Source organism: Athene cunicularia (genome assembly GCF_003259725.1).
Source record: "Athene cunicularia isolate RWA chromosome 1 unlocalized genomic scaffold, athCun1 chr1_part1, whole genome shotgun sequence".
NCBI lineage: Eukaryota > Metazoa > Chordata > Aves > Strigiformes > Strigidae > Athene > Athene cunicularia.
In genome coordinates this window covers 120,290,226-120,315,246 of record NW_020799091.1, presented here as the reverse complement: position 1 = coordinate 120,315,246, position 25,021 = coordinate 120,290,226, and the positions used below count along the sequence as shown (strand labels likewise).

Sequence of the window (25,021 nt, the reverse complement as noted above, 5' to 3'; positions counted from 1 at the left end):
GGTACTAGACTGATCACTCCTAAACTTAAACTAAGTTCAGGGCGGGCTTAAAGGAAAAAGAAATACGTGTGGAGTGAGGCTTCCTACCCTTGCGTTTCTGAATAGGACATATTCCTAACTGGTCACAGAAGTGATATTTCTGAAATTAAAATAGCTTTGCTTCCATATGTAAGATTGCACCAGCTGTTTTTCTTCCCACCTACATGAAATAAATCTATGGATCTTTCTTTCCAGCTAGTTGCACCTACTTATTTAGCATGGCTGTCTCTCCGGTGAACTGAATCAGTCAATTAAGTTACTCTTTAAGCTTAGAGCTGTTTGTTAAAGCAGCGGTATTAAAGGTGGGTAAATCCCATGGTCCCCTTAAGGGTCATCGTGACTATAGGGGACCTATCCTGTCCCCTGAGAATCCCCAGTGTCCAAACACCCTCTTTTCAAAATCAGGAGGAAAATTTCTCTGTGGAAGCAATTGCCTGTTGGGGAATCACCCGTGGGAGCAGCTGCAGAGGGTGTAGTCAGGACAGCAAAACCTGAAAGCTGGTGGGAAGATAACAAGTGCCTGGGACTGAACTTGTAAAGAAGTGGGGAGATAAGCGACTCGTGGTTTTTGGCTAGACAAGGTGATTGGTAGACATTATTTTGATGAGCACTGTCTGCGCTTCTCCTTCGCCACCTCCTCAGACCTTTGAAAGCTTACAAGCAGAGGAGTTTTAGAGATTTTGGATGATTGCTTTCTTCCCTGTGTGATCATTTTTGGATAGGAGGCAGCAGGGAGTGGGAATAGTCTTTCTTATGATAGCTTCTTTGTGCCATCAGCGCTTTTATCCCTGTCTTGTTTTCATTGTTAGTCTCTGGGCACGCCATGATTAGTGCCTTTCAGTAAAGGTTTGATCCATCCTCCCAAGACAGGCTTGGGAAAGTTCTCATAAACCTGCTTTGGCTGATTTGTGGTTTTCTTTTTGCGTATTGCTTCATATGCTGCTGGGGGCTCAGGTATTTTGGCCTGGAAGAGAATGAAGTCAGATGGGTCATTTGAAGGTATAACTTGCAAGACCATTGTGGATCTCTGTGAGGCAGTCCATGCCATTGACTCAGAGGCTTGTGAGGAAAGGCTTTCATTATTTATTTTTTTTTTTTTCCATGGTATAGCTTGAACTGTAGCACAAGATCTTTGTTTGTCTTTGTACCTTAACATTAAGGTTCTTTTACTCATAAGCATGAAAGGTTGTTTTTATTGTGTGCATGTGAGATACTCTGCTGTGGCTCCCTAGTTAAGAGTGTTTTGGGAACAGTCTCAAGATAAAGTATTACTTTTCATAGATCTCTTTCCTTACAGATGCTTGCACTGCTTTAGCTAAATCTGTTAAAATGTGCACTGTGCGATTAAGAGGAGTTTAAATTATCAAACTTGTGGCAACTCATTTGTCATTCATTTGAATAATTAATCAGTTTTTCTAGCCTTATAGACATGCTAGTAAATTATATTGGGAAGTTAATTTATGGGGTAACGAGTGTACAGGGTTTTTTCATTTTGAGTGTCTATTTTCTACCATCTGTTTACTCAGAAGACCAAGAACTTTGTAGCAGAAAAACCCCCCTGAACTTCCCCATTAATCCACTTTCTTCTACTTCCAGTTTTGCTACATTACTTATGACTACTTCTGTTCCTATTCATAGTCTTCAAGGGAAATTAAATAAAACTTCTTTATTACTTGGCATGTGAACTTCTTGAAGTGTGAAATCTTTCTTTTATCCTCCAGGTCTACAGAAGAACCTAAAACCTTGATTTTTCTTGATGTGTATTGAGGTCGAAGGAAAATGCAATATGCAAGGGGTTTCCTTTGCAAGTCATCTTTCAGTAGTTCGGGGAGATGAATTTGCCCTCACTTTGCAGCTCAGTGCATTAATCACAGCTATCAGTAGCTGCTATTTGTACAGAAAGGTTAAAAAGCTGGAAAGTGATGGGCAGCGTTAGTTAGTGTGTGCTATGAAGTAAAAATAGGGAACATGTGGCTTGCATGTGGTATCACTACCTTTTTAAAAATGCATTGAACAAATGCAGGTGCAGAATGTGGTAAAATACTTTGCTGTAGTGCTTCTTTCTGTGTGCTGTTACCCATCATCTTAAAACATCATGTCCTTTTAAAGTTCATTTTGTTTGAATGAGGTGGCTCTCCAGTGTTCAAAGTTGGTTGTTCGTGACATCTCAGGAGGAAGACCCTTTACAGCACTGCAACAGAGTGTCCCCCAGATAATACACAAAGTTTGCTTGTAACTGTTGTGTGTTGCCTCTGTTCCCAGCCCCGGCAGCAGCAGTAAAGCTGGGAGTACATTGTGCTAGAGCTATTCTTTACATTCCAGCATCCGTGGGGAGCCAGGAGGAGCAAGGCAAAAACTTGAATAGCCCCTGCTTGCCCTGGCTGGGAAGGGAAGGCTCAAAAACTTGGAGCCACAAAGCTGGTGCTCCCTTCTGTTGGGGGGGGAGGAGTGGAATAATCGAGGAACTAGTTTAAAGAGCAGACAGGAATAAAGTTCAGACTTAACCATTGAAACTCTTCTTAACATCTGTTGATTTGTAGTCCATTCCCCTATAGATTTATAGTCCATTCCCCAGGAATATGGCTTTCTTTTGGGCCACTAGTCAGTAGGAAACTTTATTTGTGAGGTGGGTGGCTAGCAGTCTTAGATTTTCACAGACTCTTCAACTCACACTTAAAAACCCAGTTTCTAGCCCTTTGAGCACCAGTCAGAAAGGCTAAAATAAGGCTCACTTGCTTGCAGAGCTCAGAAAAGCTCTTTGTTAGGCTGGATCTGCAGACTGATGCTTTTGCAGCACAGTGGTGGCTGGCCGTTGCTTTCCTTTGCTGCTGCTTCCCGGAGTCCTGTGGCCAGCAGTGAGATGAGTGGTGTGAGGGGCCACGGCACCAGCTTTCCCTGAGCCTTAACAGGGGTAGGCAGGGGAAATATGCACATGTAATGGCCATTTAATAGTTAATACAGAACGTGTATGTGTATAAAATACAAATGATATTGCATGAAGGAGGAGGGGTCTCTTTCCCAGGGTAACAAGGAATAGAAGTTGTGTTTTTGCCATTATACTTTTTTTCTGTTTTCCAATGTAATTGTTGGTTTATGTAGCTCCCTCCTGGGCAGCTAAGTTTTGCGAGTGTGTTGTGCTGACACAGTTTTTTGGCTAAACGATGACCTGTGTGGGGAAGATGATCTGTTTAGGCAAAGGAGCGTACAAGTACCCCAAGCACAATGCAAGGGTCAGTGCAGGGAAGGAACTTGTGGGTTTTCCTCCCTCCAGTGAGGAGAGACAGAGGTGCTTGCTGCTAAGAGCTGTTGTTGCTGAATCAAAGCACCACCTTGTTCATCTTTTGACAGTCAAAATGGATATTTCCCATTTCTTTGAAGTTCTTGAACCTGCCTGTGTCCTCCACCAGTGTCACATCTGAGCACTTGGGAAACACTATCACCTTGATCTTCACAGTGCTTCAGGTAGTCTGAAGTTAACGTGTGGGACTGAAACCAGGAGGAGGGTTAGTGGCGTAGATGGGAGATAACCCTGTGGGGTTTGTTTGAACAGAACACTTGCTCTGGCACTTCATCAAGTCGATTTAATATTATGGCTCCATTTAATCTTGTGCAAGTTGGAATTTGTCTGTATTGGTGAGTGCGTACGAGGCTTGCTAGCATGTGGCAGCTAGTCTTGATTGTGCCCCTTGTGTAGACAAGTTACTGCCTTCTCTTTTGGTTAGCTGGGAAAAGCCTGGGTTTTGCTGGAAACAGTTGAGGGAAAACTGCAGCTAGCTCTGCTTGCCCAAATGTTTTGCAATATTTAATGAGACAGAGGGACTGACTTGGCTCAGCTGAGAATCTCGAAGGCTATATAAGCCTATCCTTTCCTCCTCAATTTGATAACCACCCATGGCAGTTTTAATTCCCCATTCTCAAAAAATAAAGGGCCTCAGGACTGTGGCAGTGAAGTGCCCCATGGTTCAGCAGCTCTGATGTAGCAGTGTCACTTCAGTCTGCTTTGGTGGGTTTCCTGTCCTTTTTTCTGCCCTGGTTCCCCAGCGCAGACATTGGCAAGTCTGTAAAAGGATGCTAAAAGAAGTAGGCTGGGATGTTGTCCTCCAACTCACATACTAACCAATTGTAGGTGCTGCAAGGGGGATGTGTGGACAAGGGGAACAGACCACTAAATGTCCACAATGTGCTGCCCCTCAATAGCATCTCCCTCTGTGGCTGCTGGAGGCAGATGAGGGGGCTGGATGGACATGGCTCTGACATAGCAGGCTGTTTCTTGTGCCTGTGTTGCTCACCTTGTGCAGTGGAGCACAGGCCAGGCATGTAGACTGGGTTTGAACTAACCAGATGGTTAAAATACTGGTCAGTGTAAATACCATTTTTACAGTTTCTCAAGATTGACTGCCTTTTCTTACAAAACATGTTAAGAAAATGCTGTTACTTTATTTTCATTGGGGCAATTGAAATGGAATAGCCTATTTTTATTCCTCCTGTGCTAATGGCATGCCATAATTTGTTTTCAGCTTGGGACATTGTTTCTTAGATGGCTTAGCCTCAAACCTTAGGTTTTGTATTAGTTTAAAGATTTCTAATCTAAATTGAGAATGTTCAGAGCTTTTTGTTAAGAATGGTGGAGTGAAATAGAATATGCATCTCATTCTTCAGATTTCACAGATAATCTTTCCTATAATAAATACTGGCTGGTATCAGAGTGACTTTTTTTGGAGTTGGGTGTCTGAAGTCAGCCAACACTATCTGTTAGGTGACTGGAAAGGGTATTTAAAACGTTTAATTTCAGGCAACTGCTTTAGGAAATTTGGATGCTTATATGTTTGTGCAAGGCTTTTCAAAATTTTAGCACTTTTTGGTTTGTGTAATGGGCAGAGGCTCCTACGTTATCTGAGCCACACAACTGTGTGACAAGCAGGTGTAATGAAACCAGGTCTCTGATGTTTTTTTCACGTAAACTTTCTGATCTTTAATGAAGGATGAGCTTATAGGGTTTCTTTGTTCTACCCAGCTGCCTGTTTATTTTTGCAAAACTTGAGGTCTCAAACGCATTAAGTTCCTAATTTTTCAAATTTGACTGAAATTAGTCAAAGGGGTTCAACAGTTCTGTAGGGAAGGAAAAAAAGGACAACACGCACCCATGCATATAGGCTGTGATTGCATAAATCTCATTTCATGCTGAGAACACATGCGATGTAACAGAACAAAAAGCCTTTTACTGCACTGCATTTCATGCTCTAATGGCATTCTGCGTCATCTGTGGCATGAACAGCAATCTGATAGGATGTGTGGTGCTGGAGACCGAGCTGCATTTGGTGTGTTCACGTTAGAAAGGAAAAGACGTCAGTAGGCAACGCTGAGTCGTGCTTACAGTGTCTCTTGCTCTGGAGTGCTTCCAGTTTTATGCTGAAGTAAATACCAGACAGTGTTTTATCCCTGCTGCAGCGTGGGCCAGTTTGGGTCTGGAAGAGTAGACCTGTGCCACAGAAGTCTATCGCCCTGCTGTGACTCCTGGGGAGGTGAGCATGGTGTTGTCCCAGGGCTTACCCCTTTACTCTTATCTTCAGAGGAGATACACATACAGCCTGAGCAAACCCCATGCTCAGCAAAGATCAGGTAGGGGAGGACAGCTAATCTGTGTAAAATTCTACAGTCCTGAAGAAACTCCCTTCATTTTGCTGAAGCATTGAGGGGCTGTTGAAACTGAGAACTGAACAGCAAAAATGGACACTTTCACTTACAGCAACCCAGACTTGGCTTAGAAAGTAACAAACTGGTGGAGTTAGCTGAGAATGTGGAGCAGAAGGTGCTGTGTGAAGCCACGGGTGCAGCGGGGACCAGGCTGTGTGTGGGCAGCCTGCCCTGGCAGGAAGGCTGCCCCCACGCTGCCTGGCTCAAAGTTGGGCTCCCAGGCATTTGGGCCACTACAGGGCAACCCCAGCAGCAGGTCTGTGAGACCATGAAAGATCTCTTTCACCTGTGTGGGTGGGGTGAAATGCACCTTTGACTCCCCTCAGTTTTAGGGGTGACTGTTCTTTTAAAATAAAAATAAAAATCCCAGCCAACTGAAAAAACCCTCAGAACAGTGATACATCAATTTTCAGTTTTGGGGAGGAAATGTGTTGTTTAACTTTTAGCGAGGATTGAGGTCTGAAAGTCCTAAATGGGCATCTCTGTGTAGCACGGAGAAAAGCATATATGCTTTCCCAGCGTTCCCTACTGACTAATTGAGGCAGCTTTCCTCTCAGACAGATGGCAATTGAAGATTACTATCAGAGATAATTAGCTTTCCTCGGTATAGGTAAGGAAACTAAGGTGCAAAATTCAGGGCTATGAACTCTACTTTAGGATGAATACCCACTAAAAGTTAGCACTGCAACATAGGCTGTTGTAGTGTCATTTTGTAGCTCTGTATACACAGAAATATGTAAATTAACTTGTTCAAACTTTTCCATAAGGAGCCAAGTTCCCTTACAGCAGCTGACAGTTGCTCTGTGAAGAATTCCAGTTGTGGTTTTATGTCTTTCAGCCAGCTACTTTGTCCTGGGTTTTTATTATGAATTTGATTTCAGCTTTGTATGAGGAAACACACAATTGTTGATACTCTGAATGCTGAAGTCACATATACCTACATCTTTGTTCCTCTTGGAAAACTAATTACCTTACAAATTTATTTTTTTTTAAACGTGGATTCATTAACACCTTTTCCCATTAGAGAAGATGTCAGTTAGGACTTTACATGCTGTCTTAAATCTTCCTCAGGACTACATTTTTCAACTATGCTATGTATCTCAGCTCTCATTCCTCAGAGTAAGTGCTGTTTGGATATTCAATGTGGTAGTTTTTCCTGTATTCACTTTAAGAAATTAAACAAAACACTAAAAGCCTTTAGGGGATCAGATACAGGCTTTGCTGCAACCTGTACAACAGTTCTGTGTTAGCTCAAAAACATTTTACATCCATAAAGCATTCTCATAGTTATGAAGTTGCTCATTAGAGCTTTTCTTATGGTTTGTTATTTCTGAGCTGTAGTGCTAAGAAAACAATGCTACATATAAAGAAGGCTTTTGAAAATAGCCTTAATATTTATAATATTCAAGCTTTTCCAGTTTGGCACTGTCAGATTTGGTTTAGTTTTCTTATAATAGTTAGCAGTTAAGGTGTGTATTAGAAGATCCAAAGGCAATATGAATGTGTTCACTGAAATGCTGAATTGAGAGTGCTGGAAATATAAGTTATTAATGTTATCAGAGAAGCTGCTCAAACTTAATGTTCTGCAGCTTTCTCCTGAGCTGGCAGGATCGCTGCCCTGGGAGACTTCCAGGATTTAGTAGTACTGTGGGGTAAGTGCTACCACTTATCTTCATTTTCTTCCCTCCCTGAATTAATTTAGCTTTACACTTTTCACTGACTTGTTTTACTGCATTCCTGAGAATCCCAGAGCTCTCCCTTGCAGCAGATTGACTTGCAGAATCTGCTGTTGGAGTAAATTCCTTCTCAAAAACAGCTGGGGGGTTTGGGTTTTTTTGTGGGTTTGCTGTTTTGTTGGGGTGGGTTGTTTTTGTTTTTTTTTTTCTTTTCCCAGCAATTGAGACAAGATGGGGAGCAACACAGCATAAGTCAACTTAATAGGTTTGGGGCTCTGACTACAGACGTGCTTTGCATGTTATTTCAATGAAAATTTAAACCATTCAGTTTTGTATGCTGGTAGGAGTATGTTCAACACCTTGCTGGGCCTCTTAATTCACATAAACCTGCACCATGTAGCTTGTTGCTTTTTAAAATATGGGGTCTAAAAATTCTGCTGGAAAGAGCTGTGGCATCGGATGATGGCTGGTGGTGCGTATTTGGACTTAATTATGACTGGGGCTTGCAAATGCTACTGTGAAAACTAGTCATATGAAAAGCACCTGTGTCTCTTCAGGGACAGATTCTGACACCAGTACAAATCAGGATTTATACTATTGTGATTAAGTAAGAAATTAGTCTTGATTTATTTGAGACTTTCTGTTGATGTAGATGGGGAGCATTTCACTCTCCAGGTGCTGGTAGTGAAGGAAGTAAATCAGCTCTCTGTTAGCTTTTTTCTTTTCAAAAAAGCCCAAACCAAACATTCCCTCTACCCTTGGGAGTCCTAATATTGCTTGTGAGTGGTTTGGTTTGGGGTTTTTTTGTCATTTGTTTTAGCCTAGGGTTGAGATTATTCTTTGTTTTCCCCAAGCTGACTGGTAGATTGAGTTTTGTAATTCCCAGCTATTTTTGTGAGAGCTGAGGTTAAATCACTAGCTCCAAATCAGCCAGAGCTGGATGTTTTAGATATCCTAGGCATTATTAGAAGACAAAGTGTGCCTTGTTTGAAGGTGAACTTAATGCTGTAGTGAATGTGCACGTGTAATAGAGATAAAATTCTCTGGTTGGGCCTTTATTTAGATTGATCATGGTTTCTGGGGAGGAAAAATTGTGAGCTGTTATGATTTGTAACTGAACTGTTTTGAAACCTGACTAATCTGGGTATTTCCAGCCTTTTCTCTTTACACTTTTTTCCATCTTTTCTCACTGGGAAACCTAAGAAGGATTGTTTGTTTGACCTCAAGCCTCTGGCTCTCCAGGCACTCAGGGACAAAGAACAGTGGGTGTGAATGAGTAACTGATGTTGTAGTGGGATATATATTTATTAATAATTTTCTGCTTTCTCAAGCATTGTGTAGTATCTGTGGTTTTTGTTGTTTAAAAGGTGGTAATGAAGCAAACTAGCTCAAAACCATGATGCTCTATTCTTTCAGAAAGAGCATCTCAGGTTGACATTAAGTTTTTCAGTTATGCAAATCAAAGTACAAGGAGAAAATGTCTTGAACTCTGACCCCCAGAACATGTTGCATGGCTTGTTTATATTCCAGTCTTTCTGGAAGAAGAGCTGAAGGAAGAGGGGAAACATAGGCTGAGAAGGAACAGTGTCATCCCCACAGTATGCAGGAGGAGCTGCATGGATTTATACCACTCATTCTCTGTATTTTGTTCTATCATGTATTATACAGACACATCTGATGTGTAATATATAAATAGCAGCCTAGTAGCCTGGCTGGCTAAAGCTTTAAAGGTTAATCTGAGAGAGTACAACAGGGATGGAAGAAATCTTTCAGCTACAGCTGAAATTTGTGATGATTTTTTTTTTTTTTTAAGGTGTAGTTAGGGCTGGATTTGTGGTGTTTGCTTTGATTAAAACTTTGGGAGTTGAGGAAGCAGAGCTATCTGTTCTCAGCTTATACCTGTTTTGGACTTTGCATGCACTAGTTACCTTTTGACCAATCACAAAGTAGTTCTTTTTGTACTGCACTGCATCTCTCTGGCTGCTGGGCATGGCTGTAACTAGCTAGTCTGTGTTCAAGTGCACTGGAGGAGGAGGGAAAAAAAAAGTGTGCTGGGGGGAGGCCTGTGGAGGGATAGGATGGGGAAAGCATAAGGAAATGTCTGTTCCCAAACTCTGTGCACCTTTACATAAGTTGACCACTTGTTCCAGTCCTCACCTCAAAGCACAAAAGCAGACAAGAAGCTGAGGCTGTGGACTTGATCTTATTCTTGATCATAATTATAGGCAAGGTTTTTGGAAATCTGTAATGATTAGAAAGCACCAGTTAGGTGAGAATTTAATGGTTGTTATTGTTCTTTTTTGGTTCAAAGCCACAAGCTGGATTTAGATCTACTCAGGGGTGACTTTAAAACTCAAGTTAGCAGTGTTTAACTGCTACAGAAAGTGTGTCCATTGTTGGAATGAGCCCCAAGCCATTTTGGAACATTAGGGAATATTGTTCTTTATCTTGGAGGGGAAAAATAATTAAACCCAACATTCACTAGCTGAGAAATATCAAACCAGTTATCTCTTTTACACCTGCAGTTTTAATTGTGCGTCTACACCATGCAACGGAGCATGCTGTCACCTTGAGCTGGTGCCAGGGATCCACATCGCACTGAGCCGGAATATTAGCTCGATTCTCAAGGGTGACATCATAACTCTGCGATAGCCCCAAGCTGGAGGTAACATGTTCTGCCTCCCAGCAGGGCTAATTAACTCAGCATCAGACAGTTGCACCACATACTGCTCCTATTTGAGGGCCATTTCAGTGGTATCTAATGCCTGTGCTCCATCGTGTTTTGCTTATCAGGATTTTCTGGCAGGATACACTGGCGATGCTTTGTACGCCTGTTTTTCATCCATGGAACTAGTATTTGGTGTCAGTATAAGTGACATTAAATTTTGCACTGGTAGGCCCAGAAGTGATATCTTTGTCAAACAATGCACATCATTGATCACGCTGCCTCTGAGAACAGGATCACAGCAGGTTTTTGCAGCCAAAAGGGGGACTGTTAAAAAGCTTTTAATAACTTGACCTAGGCTTGTACACATGTTGTCTTGCTATCCAAGAAAGAGTCCGATGAGTGCGTGCAACCTCTCTTTTTCTCTGGCCTTTTCGTTTTTTTCTGTTCCTGCTCCTGCTGTTGGGCATGTGAAAAGCTGCTGTGTGCTCAGGCAGAGGGAGGGAAGAGGAAGAGAAGTTACACTGTCGAACAGATGATACTGCACCAGATAAAAAGGTGAGAACAAGAGTTAGTTGGGGCCTGCAGATCTTCAGCAGCTTTTGCCAAACTCTCCCAGTTGATGGCATGTCTTCCTGGAAGGCTGCAAGCTCATGTTTTTCAGATCTTGCCTGAAATGTTGGAGGGCTTAGTTTTGGCTAGAACAAGCCACCATACCTGATTGACTTAATTTAGAGGTGGTAATGGGAATGATGTGAGATTTCAGGGCTGGAGATGAAGGTTTGGAGGCGTAGGTGTTGTGCTGCCTGTTATGCCCAAGGCACAGAGATAAACTGCTTGTTCCTGGGCCTGCCCACAGCCTTTTGGAAGGGAGCTTAACCTCCCTCTTCTACCAGCCATCCTGTCTAGGTAAATTAGAATTGCAGGGGGTGAAAATAGACTTGAGTGGACTTGGATTCTTTATTAGTACCTTTTAGCCAAAGGGTATGCCTGCATGGAAAGAGTTTGTGAGTTTGAGTAGGACTGGAGAGTCACATGAGGGAAAGTCATGCAGACATCTCCTTGAAGATTTTGGACAGAAGCGAACTGAAATAGCGTTTGTCAATGAAAAATATTAAGTTTCTTTTCCTCCTTGCTTGACCCAGTTGGCAGGCATGTTCTGGTGAGGAGCAAAGTACTGGTGTCTGTCAGTTATAGTCAGAAATGGAATAAAATAATCATGAATTGTCCACAAAGTGATAAATGTATCGCTGTCTCTTATGGTACAGAATAGGTTTCCCCATTAGCAGGATGATGAAAGGGAGGGAGGCAATCTCTTAGGCCCTATACCCCATCTAGTAACTCTTGCAGCCTGTCCTGAGTTAGTGTGCAGCCATGCAAAAGGTCAAAGGTGGACACAGCTCTGGTCTGTCTCTCCCCAGTAGATTAATGTCAGTAGAGGCTGCATTTCTGGCTGTAGTAGCTTAAGGAAGAACAAGGGTAGACTAAATCGACTGAACATTGCTACTACTGTGATTTAGTAACATCTACTGGACATCATTGTGTGCTTTTGAGTACTTGGAGAAAATATGATCTTCCTAATTCTTTTCAGGTCTTCTGCTGTAGTTGGAGAAAGGGGAAATTGAGGGTAAACATTGGAAACCTTCCTTAACAAAGAGAAGCTTTGTCTCTGGAGGAAGGCTGTCTTTTTTCAGTTATCAGGATGCTGTGGAAGTAAATGGTTGGTTCTGTATGCTCTTGGAGGGGAAGAAGTCTCTAGATTTCATAGTCAGCAAACTCTTCTGCTTATCCCCTTATCATTGAAAGAGATTAGGGCAGAAAGAGCCAGAAAATGTCTTATCTTCCAGTGAAGGAAAAGTCTTTAACTGCTGCTAAAGATTGTACGTGCAGTGTGATGATGGAAGTCTCCAATGACATTTTGACACAGTAAAACCTTAATTTTTTGTTGTCTTGGTTTGTGCAGGCCTTCAGGAACAGGAATAACTGCTTTGGTTTTGTATGGGGTGGGGCAGGTTTGGAAGAATCTTTTCCAATTAAGATGCTGTTAAACTTACCACTTCAAAACTAAGTCACTGTTGTTGGAGTTAGAAATGTAGTTTTGATTAAAGGCTGCTTTGCTTGGATAATCCAATATATCTTCCTTATTTAAACTTAATATTTCTGAGGACTTCTGTTTCTTGATAAACTAAAATCATAAAAGAGCAATGGAAATTATGAAAACATTTAAGGAGTGTGTGAGGGAAGGCACTAGACTGACTCAGACACTTCAGTACCTTTAAGACTCTGCTGCAGTGCTACTGCGTTGTCCTCTACAGCTCTTCCTTCCTGAAGAGGGGGTAAGTTAATGAACTATGCACATACTTAGAGCAAGAACCAGAAGAGTTAATAATAAGTAGTGCATAGATTTGGCAGAAGAAATTTGTAGATATGTGCCATGATGTGCTCATATTTTGGCAGCTGAACTTGAGACAAATGATGACATGAGAAAAACTCCCTTCTTGGTTGTCCTTTTGCTGTGTGGTTCCATGGGACATGCCCTACACCCTGACTGAAAGGAAGTAGTGCTGCAGGACTGGTGATCCCACAAAACACTGACTACATCTTTAAAATCCTAATGTTTCTTTTTAAACTTTTTAGTAGGCTTTTATATGCTGCTTCTGCTGTCTCTTTAAATTTTAAGGTCCACTCAAAGTACATTTTCAAGCTGACTTCCCTTCCTCCCCCACAACTACAAAGGGGTAGGAATTTGAGGTCTGAGTGAGCTGAAATTTTCCTGCTGTCAGTTAATTGCAGCAGCAAGAAGTTAAACTGTCACAAGACTAGGTATAGAGTTAAATTGTTTTAAGATGAATAGTATTTAATTTAGTAACTACTTAATTAAATATTTATTAACTGTTTAGTGATAGTCAAAGGTGTTTTACAAAAAAAGTAGGACAGATAAAAAAGCCTCCTGCCTTGTATTATAAACACCTTAATTTTAAGCAAGAAAGCAAAAAGAAGGCTTGCAAGTGCTATGAAGAATTGCAGTGTGGTCATGTGATTGCCCAGCCCAATGGCTATAGTTTACCATGTGATTATTCAGTGGCATGGCTGCATCAACTGCATGTGTAAGTTGAAAGATAAACAGAGGCTATGAGATAGTGGCTCTTACCAGATGCCACGTTTACTGATGTAGCAGAATAATGACTAATTGTAAGTAAAGGTGCAGCTCTGGTGAGGATGTTGGTTCCCCACTTCCACCAAGGGAACAAAAGCCTCTGGGCTTATATAGCTAATTTCTCATATACCCGAGTGTGACTCTGTGATGAGTTGGTGGGAGATGGGGTCGACCCATCTGTCCATAGGAGACTGTGTTGGTTTAAGCCCCTGCTAGGACCGGAGACCACGTTGCCACTGCCTTTCCCCCACCCTCAGCTGGTCAGGCTGGAAGTGAGGCACAAACCCTGGGTTAAAATAAGAAGAAATTTAATACAACAGTGTGACAAACAATCTGAACAACAACAGTAGCAATGATAACAACAATAAACAGCAATAACAGTAAGCAAGACAAAAGATATACAGAGAAATACTGCAATGGTCACGGAACAAGCATTTTGTATGCTCCCTGCCACCAAAGCCACCAATGAAAGAGTTCCCACGCTCCCACACTTGGACCTGACATCAGCATGGTATGAATAACCTGCCTGGAGATCCCTTCCCCCTTCTCTGCTGGGGAAACTTAACCCTATCCTAGCTGAACCAGGACAGAGATGCAGGTTGATCTCTTAATACTGTAACAGAGTCCGTCTTGTCTAATTCTGTACTTGTAGCTCTGCTTTGGTGGGGGTGGGAGGTTGAACAGTGGAAGCTAGCTTAGATTCCTATCAAAAATGCTCATCAGTCTTTTTACAAGGCTTATGCATCCCATTGCTTGCTTACTTGCAGAAAATTGACCAGCTAACACTGTGAATATCAGGCATTGGTGTGCTGGGTTCCTCACCCCTTTCATTGTGTAGATCACTATAGGCCTTTTGGAAAGAGGAGAGAATTGGATTAGTTTTGTTCCTTGTCCTCCTTGTTTTGCTTAACCTGACTGACCTTGACTTAAGGGCACCATGACCTGTGTCAGTCAGGTTGAGGGGCTTAAATTAAAATGCTGGGTCTTGTGTTACGATGAATAAACTGGAACAGAACTGTCATTTTACATGTGAACTGTGTCCTCTCAATTGCCTTTTTTCTTAGATCTCTGACTATGGGAGTTTTCTAGTGCAATATTTGTACTGTAGGAGTTTGTTTTCCTTTTATTAACTTTCTGTAACACTAAGCTACTTTAAATAGGGAGGGGGAAATGGAAAATGCTGTCACCATTAAAAGTACACCCAGAATAATTTCTTCTGTAAACAAGGTAATGATTCTGTTTACTAAACCGCATTAAGAAAGTCTTCACTAAAAAGACCATCTTTCTTGACTACAGAACTTTCTCTCTTCAAAGCACTGAATGAAGCCAGACACTGGAGGATGGGATGCTGAGAAGACACTTGTATAATTAAAGACTGTTTTATGTTCCTAAGAGCTGAGTTGGGTAGACCCTTAATGATGCTCCATTCTCATGTGTGTGCCAGGCTGAATGTCCTATATAAGATAATGAAAGCTGTTACAGAATCCTTATGATACTGTTTGAAGAATGGTGACTCAACCAGTTCTACTGCTTGACAACCCTTTCTGTACAGAAATTTTTCATAATATCCAAGGTAAACCTCCTCTGGTGCAACTTGAGGCCATTCCTTCTCATCCCTTGTTACTTGGGAGAAGAGACTGACACCCACCTCACAACAACCTCCTTACAGGTAGTGGTAGAGTGATAAGGTCTCCCCTCAGCCTCCTCCAGGCTAAGCAACCCCAGTTCCTTCAGCTGTTCCTCATAAGATTTGTGCTCTAGGCCCTTCACCAGCTTCATTGCCCTTCTCTGGACACACTCCAGCACCTCAGTGTCTTTCTTGTAGTGAGGGGCCCAAAACTGAACGCAGTACTTGAGGTGTGGCCTCACCACTGCTGAGTACAGGGGGACAATCACTGCCCTAGTCCTGCTGGTCACACTATTCCTGATACAAGCTAGGATGCTGTAGGATGTCTTGGCCACAGTGCTGGCTCATATTCAGCTGACTATCAGTCAGTATTTCTGGGTCCTTTTCTGCCAGGCAGCTCTTCAGCCACTCCTCCCCAAGCCTGTAGTGCTGCTGGGGGTTGTTGTGGCCCAAGGGCAGCCCCCGGCATTTGCCCTTAGTGAAACTCCCCCAGTTGGGCTCAGCCCATGGCTCCAGCCTGTCCAGGTCTCTCTGCAGAGCCTCCCTACCCTCGAGCAGATCAACACTCCCACCCAACTGGGTGTCATCTGCAAACTGACTGAGGGTGCACTTGATCCCCTCATCCAGATAATTGATGAAGATACTAAACAGAACTAGTTCCAATACTGAGCCCTTGGGGCTACCGCTCATGACCGGCCGCCAACTGGATTTAACTCCATTTACCACAACTCTGGGCCCAGCCATCTGGCTGGTTTGTTACTCAGTGAAGAGTACACCTATCTAAGCTGCGACCAGCCAGTTTCTCCAGAATGCTGTGGGAAACGGTGTCCAAAGCTTGACTAAAGTCTAGGTAGACAGCATCTACAGCCTTTCCCTCATCCACTAAGCAGATCATCTTGTCATAGGAGATCAGGTTTGTCAAGCAGAACTGGCCTTTCATAAACCCATGCTGACTGGGCCTGACCACCTGGTTGTCCTGTACATGCCACATGGTGGCACGCAAGATGATGAGCCAATTGCTGTTAGTGACACTTGACTAAACCTGGTAGGTGAGTTTTCTTATAATGTTCTTGCAGTTTTAGGGAAAGACTCTTACAAAACTATTAATAAAACTTAGGGTTTTTCTCTAGAAGCTGAGAGTGTCTGTCAAAAAAAAAAATAAATTGCAGTGACTCTTCAAGAAGACTCAAGGGAGTTGGAACTGTAAAGGAGGCAGTGTGGCTTCCCAACAAGGGATGAAAGGTTGAAATTGCAACCGCAAATCCAGAATAGAGCGGGACGGCCTGGAGGATATACTTTAAAATGATGGATTATAGCTTGTTCATGGCATGGTTTGGTTACTGCTAGATGCTGTATAAAACTCTTACTCTGCAATTAAACTCCTGTGAAGGATATGGGGAGGGGGAAGTAAGGAAGTGGTGGCTTGTTGCACTCAAGTTGTAACAAATAGTTCAGCTAGGCATTTCTTCAAGCTATGCGAGTGGCAGTAGTTTGCTTCTCAATTTCTAATAACAAAATGCAGCTCTGTAATAGTTTCTTGGCCTTTAATACAAGGTATGATGTTAAGATGGTACTAGTGTAAATCATACTGCTAAAATCATTCGGACTATAGCTGCTTGGAGTTTTATTGTCTTAGGGATGTTTAACAGAGGTTTAAAATAACAGTAACTCTAAATATTTTAAAAAGCAATATGGAATTTAAAAGCCAAAACAACAAAACCCCCCTGCAAAAAAACCCCAACTATAAAGCCAAGGCTCTGCTCTTGGAAAATGCAGCAGTATGATTGGATTTGGCTTGATTTTGCTGGACAGCTGTTTGTTACCTTCACTTTAAAATATAGATGTGCAAGTAGGTGTTTCTGCATTGTGTGCATTGAGCCTGCTTACCATGACAGGGGGACAAGTGAAAATAATAGAAGGATATAGCTCTCAAGTAAATTTCCACAGCAATGTGTGGCCAGAAAGTCTATTTTGGACTTTCACAAGATTAAGCAACAAGAGTTCATTCATAGCTACTGAAAGGGCAGCTCAGTGTGTTAGACATGAGCAATGCAGAACTTGATTTTCCTCCAGTGTGTCTTGCCAGATACATGAGCTTCTGATATTTCTGTTTTTCTTTTACTAGACTGTGCAGTGAGGTGAAAACTCTTATGTGAAAAATGAACACATTCTCTGTTATTTCTCCATAATGTAGTAAATTCTACAGATTGGGTCCTAACTTTTCTTCCTCGCTTTGCCATGTGTGAAAATAGCATTTTTCTGTTACTTGAGCAATGAAGTCTGGCCTGTGTCAAGAGATGGAGACTCTGCAGGATGTGAAGGCACAAGCAGACAACTTCAGTGCAGCTTTAGATGCTCCAAACCAGACTTTAAGAATATTGAGTGATCCTAAAAAATCCAGTAGGAACTTGTGGCAGCTCATACCCTGTTCTGCTTCATCGGCATCAGCCTGTCTGCCTCCTGCAAAGTGCCAATGCTTGTTTAACTGTGTAATTAAGGAAACTGATAGTGGGTGGCGTAAGAAAGAGGAGAAACACAGGGACCTACCTGTAAAGGCCAGTTTCTGACCCAAGAGGCAGGTTTCTTTGGGCTGCCAGTGGACAGAAAGGAGCTCCTCCTCTGACATGTTTCTGGAAAAGCCCATTTTCTACCTGTGTCCTCGAGGAGAACCTAGAGTGAACCTCTCTTAGTGCTTGGGTGCAGAGCATGCATGTGTGGTAGGTGCAAAGCAGTGTTCAGTGCCTCTCACTGGGATTTTGTGTGAGAAATCAAACTGGAGAGATCAAATTTATGGTGGTGGTGAACAGTTGATGATTTTCTTCTATAGGTTTCAAGATGCTTTATAAAAGTACATGTTAATAGTATAATGTGGATTTAAATTTGGTTTGTTTTTCTTTACATTTCAGGTCTACCAGTCATGAAACGAATTCTTCTGTTTTTTATCCTGGCTGCTGCTGTTATGTATGGTATACTGCACGGAAATCTGTGGAGAAATAACCTCTACTGGTATGGTGATGATTTGTTCACTTGCAGTGCAAACACTGTGAGAGTGTGAGATGTGGCTGTGAGTTGCTGAACAGCTGTTTGCTAGTAATCAACAGAAGTGATTGCTACTCTGTGTGGGTATTTTGTGGTTGATGTTTTTTGTACTGTGAGGGAATGAATGTGACTGTTCTGTCCTGTCGCCCCCTCTTGTGTCATGTTTAAACCTACTAGTGGGTTGGGTTTGAGCCTGGTTGTGTGGAGAGGTCAGAATCTCAAGGATAGGGAGCCTCTCTGAGTTTCATGAAAAATAGTTGTTCAGGTGGGGAGATCTTATTTGTGTGTGTCATGTGTCCATGTCTCCTCCCACTCCATGTGTGTTTTTTGTTAGCTTGTTCCTTTAGATGTCTGATAAGTGATGTGGGAGAGACCTGCCCCACACATGGGAATAACTGCAGGTGTAGTGGGCACCTTTTGAAAAGCTGAAAATTATTGAGTCCCAGTGGCAACCTTGTGAGAAGTGAGCCTTCCCTGTCTCCAGGCTGCACAGGACAGGTGGCTTGGGACCTAAAATTCAGGGTGCTTATCGAAGAAGTTGAGTTTCCGCTGGCTTTTGCACAGCTGTGACCAGGACTGACCAGTGTGTTTGTGTTCTGAAGATCACAATGGTAGTGTTTAGAAGTAGTGCTTGACATGCCTCTTTTTCTGGTTTATAGCATACAATTGATGTGAATGGCTTTCTGTTGTGGTTTGTTTATCGCAAACCATGGTTTGGTGATGTTTCCCTTTTTTCAGGATTAGCTTTTATGGACAGACTGCCTCTGTGAGGGCTCCTCCTTCCTATGAGACTAGTGGAGTTACTCAGTAAGTTCAGCAGTTGAGTGTTTTTTTGTTTGTTTGGGGTTTGGGCAGGTGGGAGGGGTTGAGATTAAAATCCATAGCCTTTGTCTGTAGGCTCCCTGTTCAACTGGTTATTGTACAGCAGGGTCCATCGGCTGTTTCTGTTACAACTGTGACACGTTTGGCAGAAAGGAATTTGTCCATGTCATGCCTCCAGTGTTTGGTTAATATTTACGGCCAGTTACAGTGACTGTAACAAGCAATGGATTGTTAGAATAATATTTGTTTACAACTTTCAAATTTCTGCGATTCTGAGTTATGCCTGAATGAAATTAGCAGAGCTACAAGGGCAACTTTTGTGTTTCAAATTTAATAAATCAGAGGTGTTGTTCACTTGTGGTGTGCAAATGCGTGTATAAGCAGATCTTGTGCTAGTAAATTCTTGCAATCAGGTTTGTAGGACTAATGGGTGCCTATGCTAGAACTTAAAAGCAGGTCCCTGTTCTTGCTGAGGCCATCCTGCAGAATGTCATCTGTGAGGCTCCTGCTGGAAAGCAACAACCTGGCCAGCTGATACGTTTCACAGGGTGCTTTCTCAGTGTCAGTATTCACGTGACAACTCAAGGTTACCAAAAGCAATTAACCTTAATGGTGTCTTTGGCTTGTGGTTCTCCTGTGGTGATTTCATCCTTCTGTTGTTAATGCAGCCCAGATGCACATGTTGCTCTCACTGAACTTTACCCTCTCTTCTGTGCTTCATATTTGTTATTAATTGGGCTAAATCGCCAAGGCGGGAATGTGCTTATAAGTGTCTTAGCCTTATTATGAGAGGAATGCCTTATCCCCAGAGAATCTAATTTTCCTTGAAGTACCCTATGTGGTGCTGTCTCTTCACCTCTCCTCTCTGAGGGACGCTGGTGATGCTCTCTGGCATGGCTGCAGAGGTGGTTCAGCCCACATGTCCTGCTTCTCTGCAGGTGGGCCTGAGATCTCGCCTCTGGTTGTGACTGCTTTGATAGTTGCTGAGCCAAGGGAGGTTGCAGACCCTTTGGAGCAGCACCCTGTGATAAAAGCCTTTACTAGTAAAAGTAATCTTACTTCAACGAGAAAGATCAATCTTTACAATAGAGAGGTAATCACAAAAGCTTGGTGTGGTGTTAACTCGGTAATCAGTTCTTACTAATTTGGCTTGTCCAAGTTTCCCTACCTTGTTGCTCCCACCCATTCCTGTTCTTGCTATTTCTTTGAAATTCTTTTTCAGGCTGCCACCTACGGCTGTGGAGAGAAGGAACGCGCTGGACACCTGTCTCCTGAAACCAGCATTTGGATCTTTACTGGGGTGAGTCTTCTGTGGGAAGTGGGGAGGAAAGGAAATACTGTGCTGATTGAGGTAGAAGTAGGCTATGTACATATTCTGGACTATTTTTCATTTTGGAAATACAGCTTTTGGGCTTGGATTCATTTGCTGCTTTTACTAGTTGAGGCAACACAAATTGTTTAGCTTGCCACTGATCAGCATCTGAGCAAAACCCACAGCTAGCTCAGTGTGCTGCTGGTGTATGTACTGAATAAATAAATACTTCCCCTTCAGATACTGTAGCTAGTAACAGTGAAACTGTTTTAATGATTGAAATACAAGCCTTTAATCACCACCACCCCCCTTTACTGTAAAACAAGCCTTCACATCCAAGACTGAAACTCCATCATTCTATTAAGAACCTGGATTTAAAAGGTAAAGATTTTTTGTTAGCTGAGTATTTCTGTAGCAGCGTGGGACCCTCATTTTATTAGAAAGAGGAGTATGAAATGTGGAAAAAATTAATCCAATCTTTAATGATTCTTCTCCTTCAATGGAATTTTAATTTTAATAGAATGTAATTTTAATGAAATTTGGGATTATTCATGCTTTTGTTCCTCTGATAGTATTGTTAAATTGTGTGTAGGTGTCCTCCACTGTAAGGTACTCATAGGAAGAGAAGCTTCCTTTGTAAAAAGCACTCCGATGAAAAAAAGAACAACTTCAACCCAAAACAAAGGAGATGTCTGGTTAAAAAAGTACATCCAAGAGTTTTGTTAGGAAATACTGGGAGCTTTTGTTATTAGAAGCACAAGTCTTAAATGAGAGATCAGGGAACTGCTACAAGACCAGAAGCAGACAGGCTGTATTGTTGGTTTTATGTTTTACCTGAGCAAACACTGAGTATGGCTCTGAGAAAGCTTGGGAAGATATTTAGACCAAGTCTTAGCTGAGGGAGTCTTGCGTATTTCCATAGCTCTGACAGAGATCGTGTGTGTGAGCTGAAGATCTGGTCTGTGCACTTTGGCAGTAGCCTGGGGAGGTTGAAGGGATTTCTAGCCTGTCAGAATTACTTTCTGGAAAGGAACCAGAGCTAGAAGAGGTAGAATTAAGAATCTCTTTGCAGTAGGTAAATTATTTATTATGTCTAAGCTTACCAGCTGTTTCTGAACAGCAAGGCAAATTATGAAATTTATTGTGGGTGTTTAGTCCATGATGTCTCAAATTTAGCTGGTCCTGCTTAGTTAACCTATGGCCTAGTTCTTTGTGTGTGGGCCATGGTGTTCTGCTGGGTTTTGTTGGTAAGGTTTTTTTGTTTTTACTGTTAGTATCCTCTGAATACGTAGAGGTTAGAGTGAGATACTTGATTTGTGAAACTGAGAGGGAGGGTTTTTTCACAGCTTATTCTTAATGGAGAAACAAATCATGTGCTGGCTGTCAGTATTTATGATCAACACTAGGTTTTTGTCGCTGTGACTGTATACTTCTGTGTTAACATTTTAATACAAGAGGTAGTGTGCAGGATTGCTATGAAGTCAACCAGTTCTGTGAGTGCATGTCCACTTAACTCTAAGGTGAAGCCAAGGGCACGGTAGCATGTCAGAGAGTTGGGTCTGCTGTTCATGCATTTGGCTTGACTTGGCAGATGTGGTAATAGGGGGTGCTATGAGATAACCCTTGTCTGTGGTCACCGTCTTTTGAAGAAAGAAGTGACCCATTCTTTCTATCTTGATGCTCATAAGGTACGACGCTGCTGTGTTCTGGTTTGCAAGAGGACAATGTGTGGTTGTGGCAAACCTTGTGACCTCTGTGCCACATTTCCCTTAGCAAGGTGGCCCTGACACTTGTGCACTGGGCTCCTTTCAGACACCTGACTTCTGCCTAAGCCAGAAGATGCATTGCAGAAGCACATCCAAAGTACTGCAGCTGCTAAGGGGTGTTCAGTCAGTGGGACCCTACTGGAGTTGGTCCAGAGTAAAAAACCAAATGAGCTGTGTGTAATGTGGACATGAGAACTCCATACTTTTTTGCTGTATGGACATACTCCTGTTACCCCAAACTACTTACTAATGTCAGCACAGCCATAAAGTACCACCTGTTTAGAATGGGAGCACATCTCAAATAAGCTGATGTCTTCAGGAGATGGTATTTTCAAGTTAAAACATCTTGTTTCAAATCTCATTCTTATTTATTAAATTGCCATATATAAGAACAACTCTTATCTTTCCTTGCTGCCTCTGTTACATACTTTTCAAACCTGAAGTTAGTAATTATCTTCCTGGGTTATGTATTCTCTTAAATATGCTGTCTCATGGTATAAGCTTTCAGTTGTGCAATTTTAATGACTTTATAAAACTTTTTCTCTCACTCTCTACTTATATTTTTCATTATAAAATCTTCCCCTTTTCTGTCACCTGCTTTCTTGTGTTCATGACTTTTCTTCTTTTAAAAATTGATAATACTTGAAGTAGGCTAAAGAAAGCTTTTTAAAAAGCAACTGCATGAATTACTGGCTTATTCAAATACATCTTGTGGATTTCTTTTTCCCTTCATTAGTGTTGACAAAATATACCCATTCCTGTGTGCTAATGATTTTATCAGAGTGGCGGAGTTCCATGGGAGCGATAAGTTTGAACTACCTTATGGAATAAAGAGAGCAGGTTTGTGTTCCCCATGTACATTGTTTTTAAACAGAAATATCTAAATGGTGTGTAATGCCACCAAAATGTCTGGCCCTGGTCCTTCCTGTTGACTGATGCCAGTCCTTTTCGTGGGTATCTAGCACTGACTTAATGGTTTCATTTATTCCCTCTGACCTGGCACCTTACTGTTTTTAACAAATAAAACACCGTGTTGGAGTGCCCCTCTTAGCAGAGAAGCTCCAAAAAGGTGGGAGTGAGGAAGAGTGGAGCTTATTCAGCTTCCTTTTGTTTGTATGTGGGTTGGAGTGCTAAAAATATTTAACTAGTGCCTTGCTAGGTGTAATATTAGCTGGGTCAGTGTGATGGGGTTTGATCAACACTTAAGCCAGTAAGGATCCAGAGTCCCCAGGCTGGGCCAGTTTTTCCTTTTACTGGGCTGGCCTCTCCCACCAGGGAAGGTGTCACTGGGGCTGCAGGGGGTAGTCCTGCTCTTGCATGGCTGCTGTAAGCCTGCAAAGTGTTTGCTGGCTTGTGCCTGCTACCCGCATTGCTCAGGGCAGATTAAACTGGTCTGGAGACCCTAAGGGTCTTAGTAGCCTGTTTGAAAAGGGTTGTAAAGTTGCACATCTCAAAATTTTTAGCATTGAACAGTGTTCCTTCCTAGTACCCTGTGAATCTGGGCTTTAGACTCTGGAATTGCCTCCATCAGTGTAATAAGGAAGGTGTGTTTTCCTGCACTTCTGGGGTTGCAGTGAGGAGAAGCACGTTTGGGCATGAGTTGAGGCCCCCTCTCAGTTGGAGGCATGTTGGGAGTCCAGCAGGTGCCTGCCCACCAAGGGAAGGTGCCTCTGCCCAGCTTGGCCAGTGAGCACAGGCTGGTGTGGTGCCTCCTCCCAAGATACCTAATGCTGTTACTTTCCCTGGCCCCTCCTCATGGGTCAAGGCTGCTGCTGTTTCAGCTGAAGGTGGGTAGAAGGAAAAACAAACTCAGTTAGGATGCAGGTCTTGGAAACTCAGTGCTTATTTACTGTGACTAAGATTTTTTTTTTTTTAATACAAATCACATGCTATTTTCCCACAAGGGCATGTTCAGGTAGTAAAAGCTTCCCAGAAAGGAGCTCTGATAAACCTGAATTTCTTTGGCATCACTGGTTGACCTGTGGTCCTAAATTACAAATGTTCTTGAGTTTTTTATGCACAGTGCATAAAAACTACTGTGTCTGAAAATGCTGTGGTCAGGGTGGTATGCTTATTTTTATATTGGAAAGCACTGAACAGTTCCATTAATCTTCTTTATATTTGCTTTCTAGAGCAATTTTTTCGTTTAGCCCTTTCAAGACTTCAGAACTGTGGACTTTCCAGTGAAAATGACAGGTGAGATGGTTTGTTTGTTGCTGTTTCTGTTCACTGCATTTTTAGTATTTAATATTTATCTGAAAAGGAATGTCAGTGGCATTGTCATGAAATGGCTTGTTAGCCAGGATGCAGATCTGACTGACAGTGTCCAAGCAATATGTAACTGATTCCAAGATTTAAATAAGTTGGGTTTTAAACATACATAGCACCAGCATTCAAGAATAATTATTTTGTGAGGGAACTTAAACTTACAGGTTTCTTTTTGTAAGTGCATTAGGAATTTGCTAGCTGAATACAGTCCCATCTTCCTGTACTGTCTTTTATGCCGAGGAAAGTGAAATCACCCCTTAAAAATTGAATGTGGCCTCCTCTTTCAAAGTCCTTATTAGTGTAAGAGGATATCTGAGATAAGCAGATGCCAACCCAACGACTGTTTTTACACAAAAAGAAATCTTACTCATATATCCCCGTGCCAGTGCATCCGCTGGCCTGCTGCACACCCTTTTTCATGTGTATGCTGTTTCCTTTTCCCATGAATGAGGAGACGTAGGCAGCCAGGGGAGGCTGTTCCTGGCCTTTTGGGAGTAACCAGGGTGTGGCACGGAGTGGAGCATGCCTTAGATAGCTCACTTCTAGTGCATTAGATTGCCCAGTTTAAATCTCTTGGTTAACTTGGTTAAAAGTCACTTCTGGGCTTTTTTGTTTGGTTTTGGAGGGTCTTTCTGTGTGTGTGTGTGTGTGTGTGTGTGTCTTGTTGTGGTTTGGGGATTTTTGTTTTTGGGGGTGTGGAGGTAGTAGTGTAGTAGGGTTGGCAAGTACACAAAACCCCTGTGTTTACCAAGTGATGCAAATGACTACTTAGGTCTGCAGCCTAGCAAAATAGTCTGACAGCCTTCCATAGGTCATGTTAATATGCAGACTGCTTAATAGAGTTGACTGCAAATAATGTTGAGGTTGGCTGGACTTGGTTTTATTTCTTAATCAGGGAGATCATACAGGAGATTGCTGCCTCAAGCCAAACGCCAGGATCACATTTTAATTAAAAC

General features: G+C 42.2%; 1 protein-coding gene across 4 annotated transcripts in view; it reads left to right on the top strand.

The window, feature by feature from the left end:
* The first annotated feature begins 15 nt into the window (after positions 1-15).
* Positions 16-25,021, top strand: part of ST3GAL6 (ST3 beta-galactoside alpha-2,3-sialyltransferase 6) — a 41,000-nt gene continuing 15,994 nt past the window's right edge. The window contains exons 1-7 of one of the 4 annotated variants that reach the window (XM_026868611.1): positions 16-341; positions 445-593; positions 17,765-17,864; positions 18,636-18,704; positions 19,942-20,019; positions 22,534-22,637; positions 23,930-23,993. In XM_026868611.1, the coding sequence (XP_026724412.1) occupies positions 17,776-17,864; positions 18,636-18,704; positions 19,942-20,019; positions 22,534-22,637; positions 23,930-23,993 (404 nt within the window). In that variant the 5' untranslated portion in view covers positions 16-341; positions 445-593; positions 17,765-17,775. Of the gene's footprint in view, positions 342-404; positions 594-11,241; positions 11,249-16,295; positions 16,298-17,764; positions 17,865-18,635; positions 18,705-19,941; positions 20,020-22,533; positions 22,638-23,929; positions 23,994-25,021 lie in introns of those variants that run through there. The other 3 variants (XM_026868615.1, XM_026868602.1, XM_026868626.1) reach the window with 3 other exon arrangements.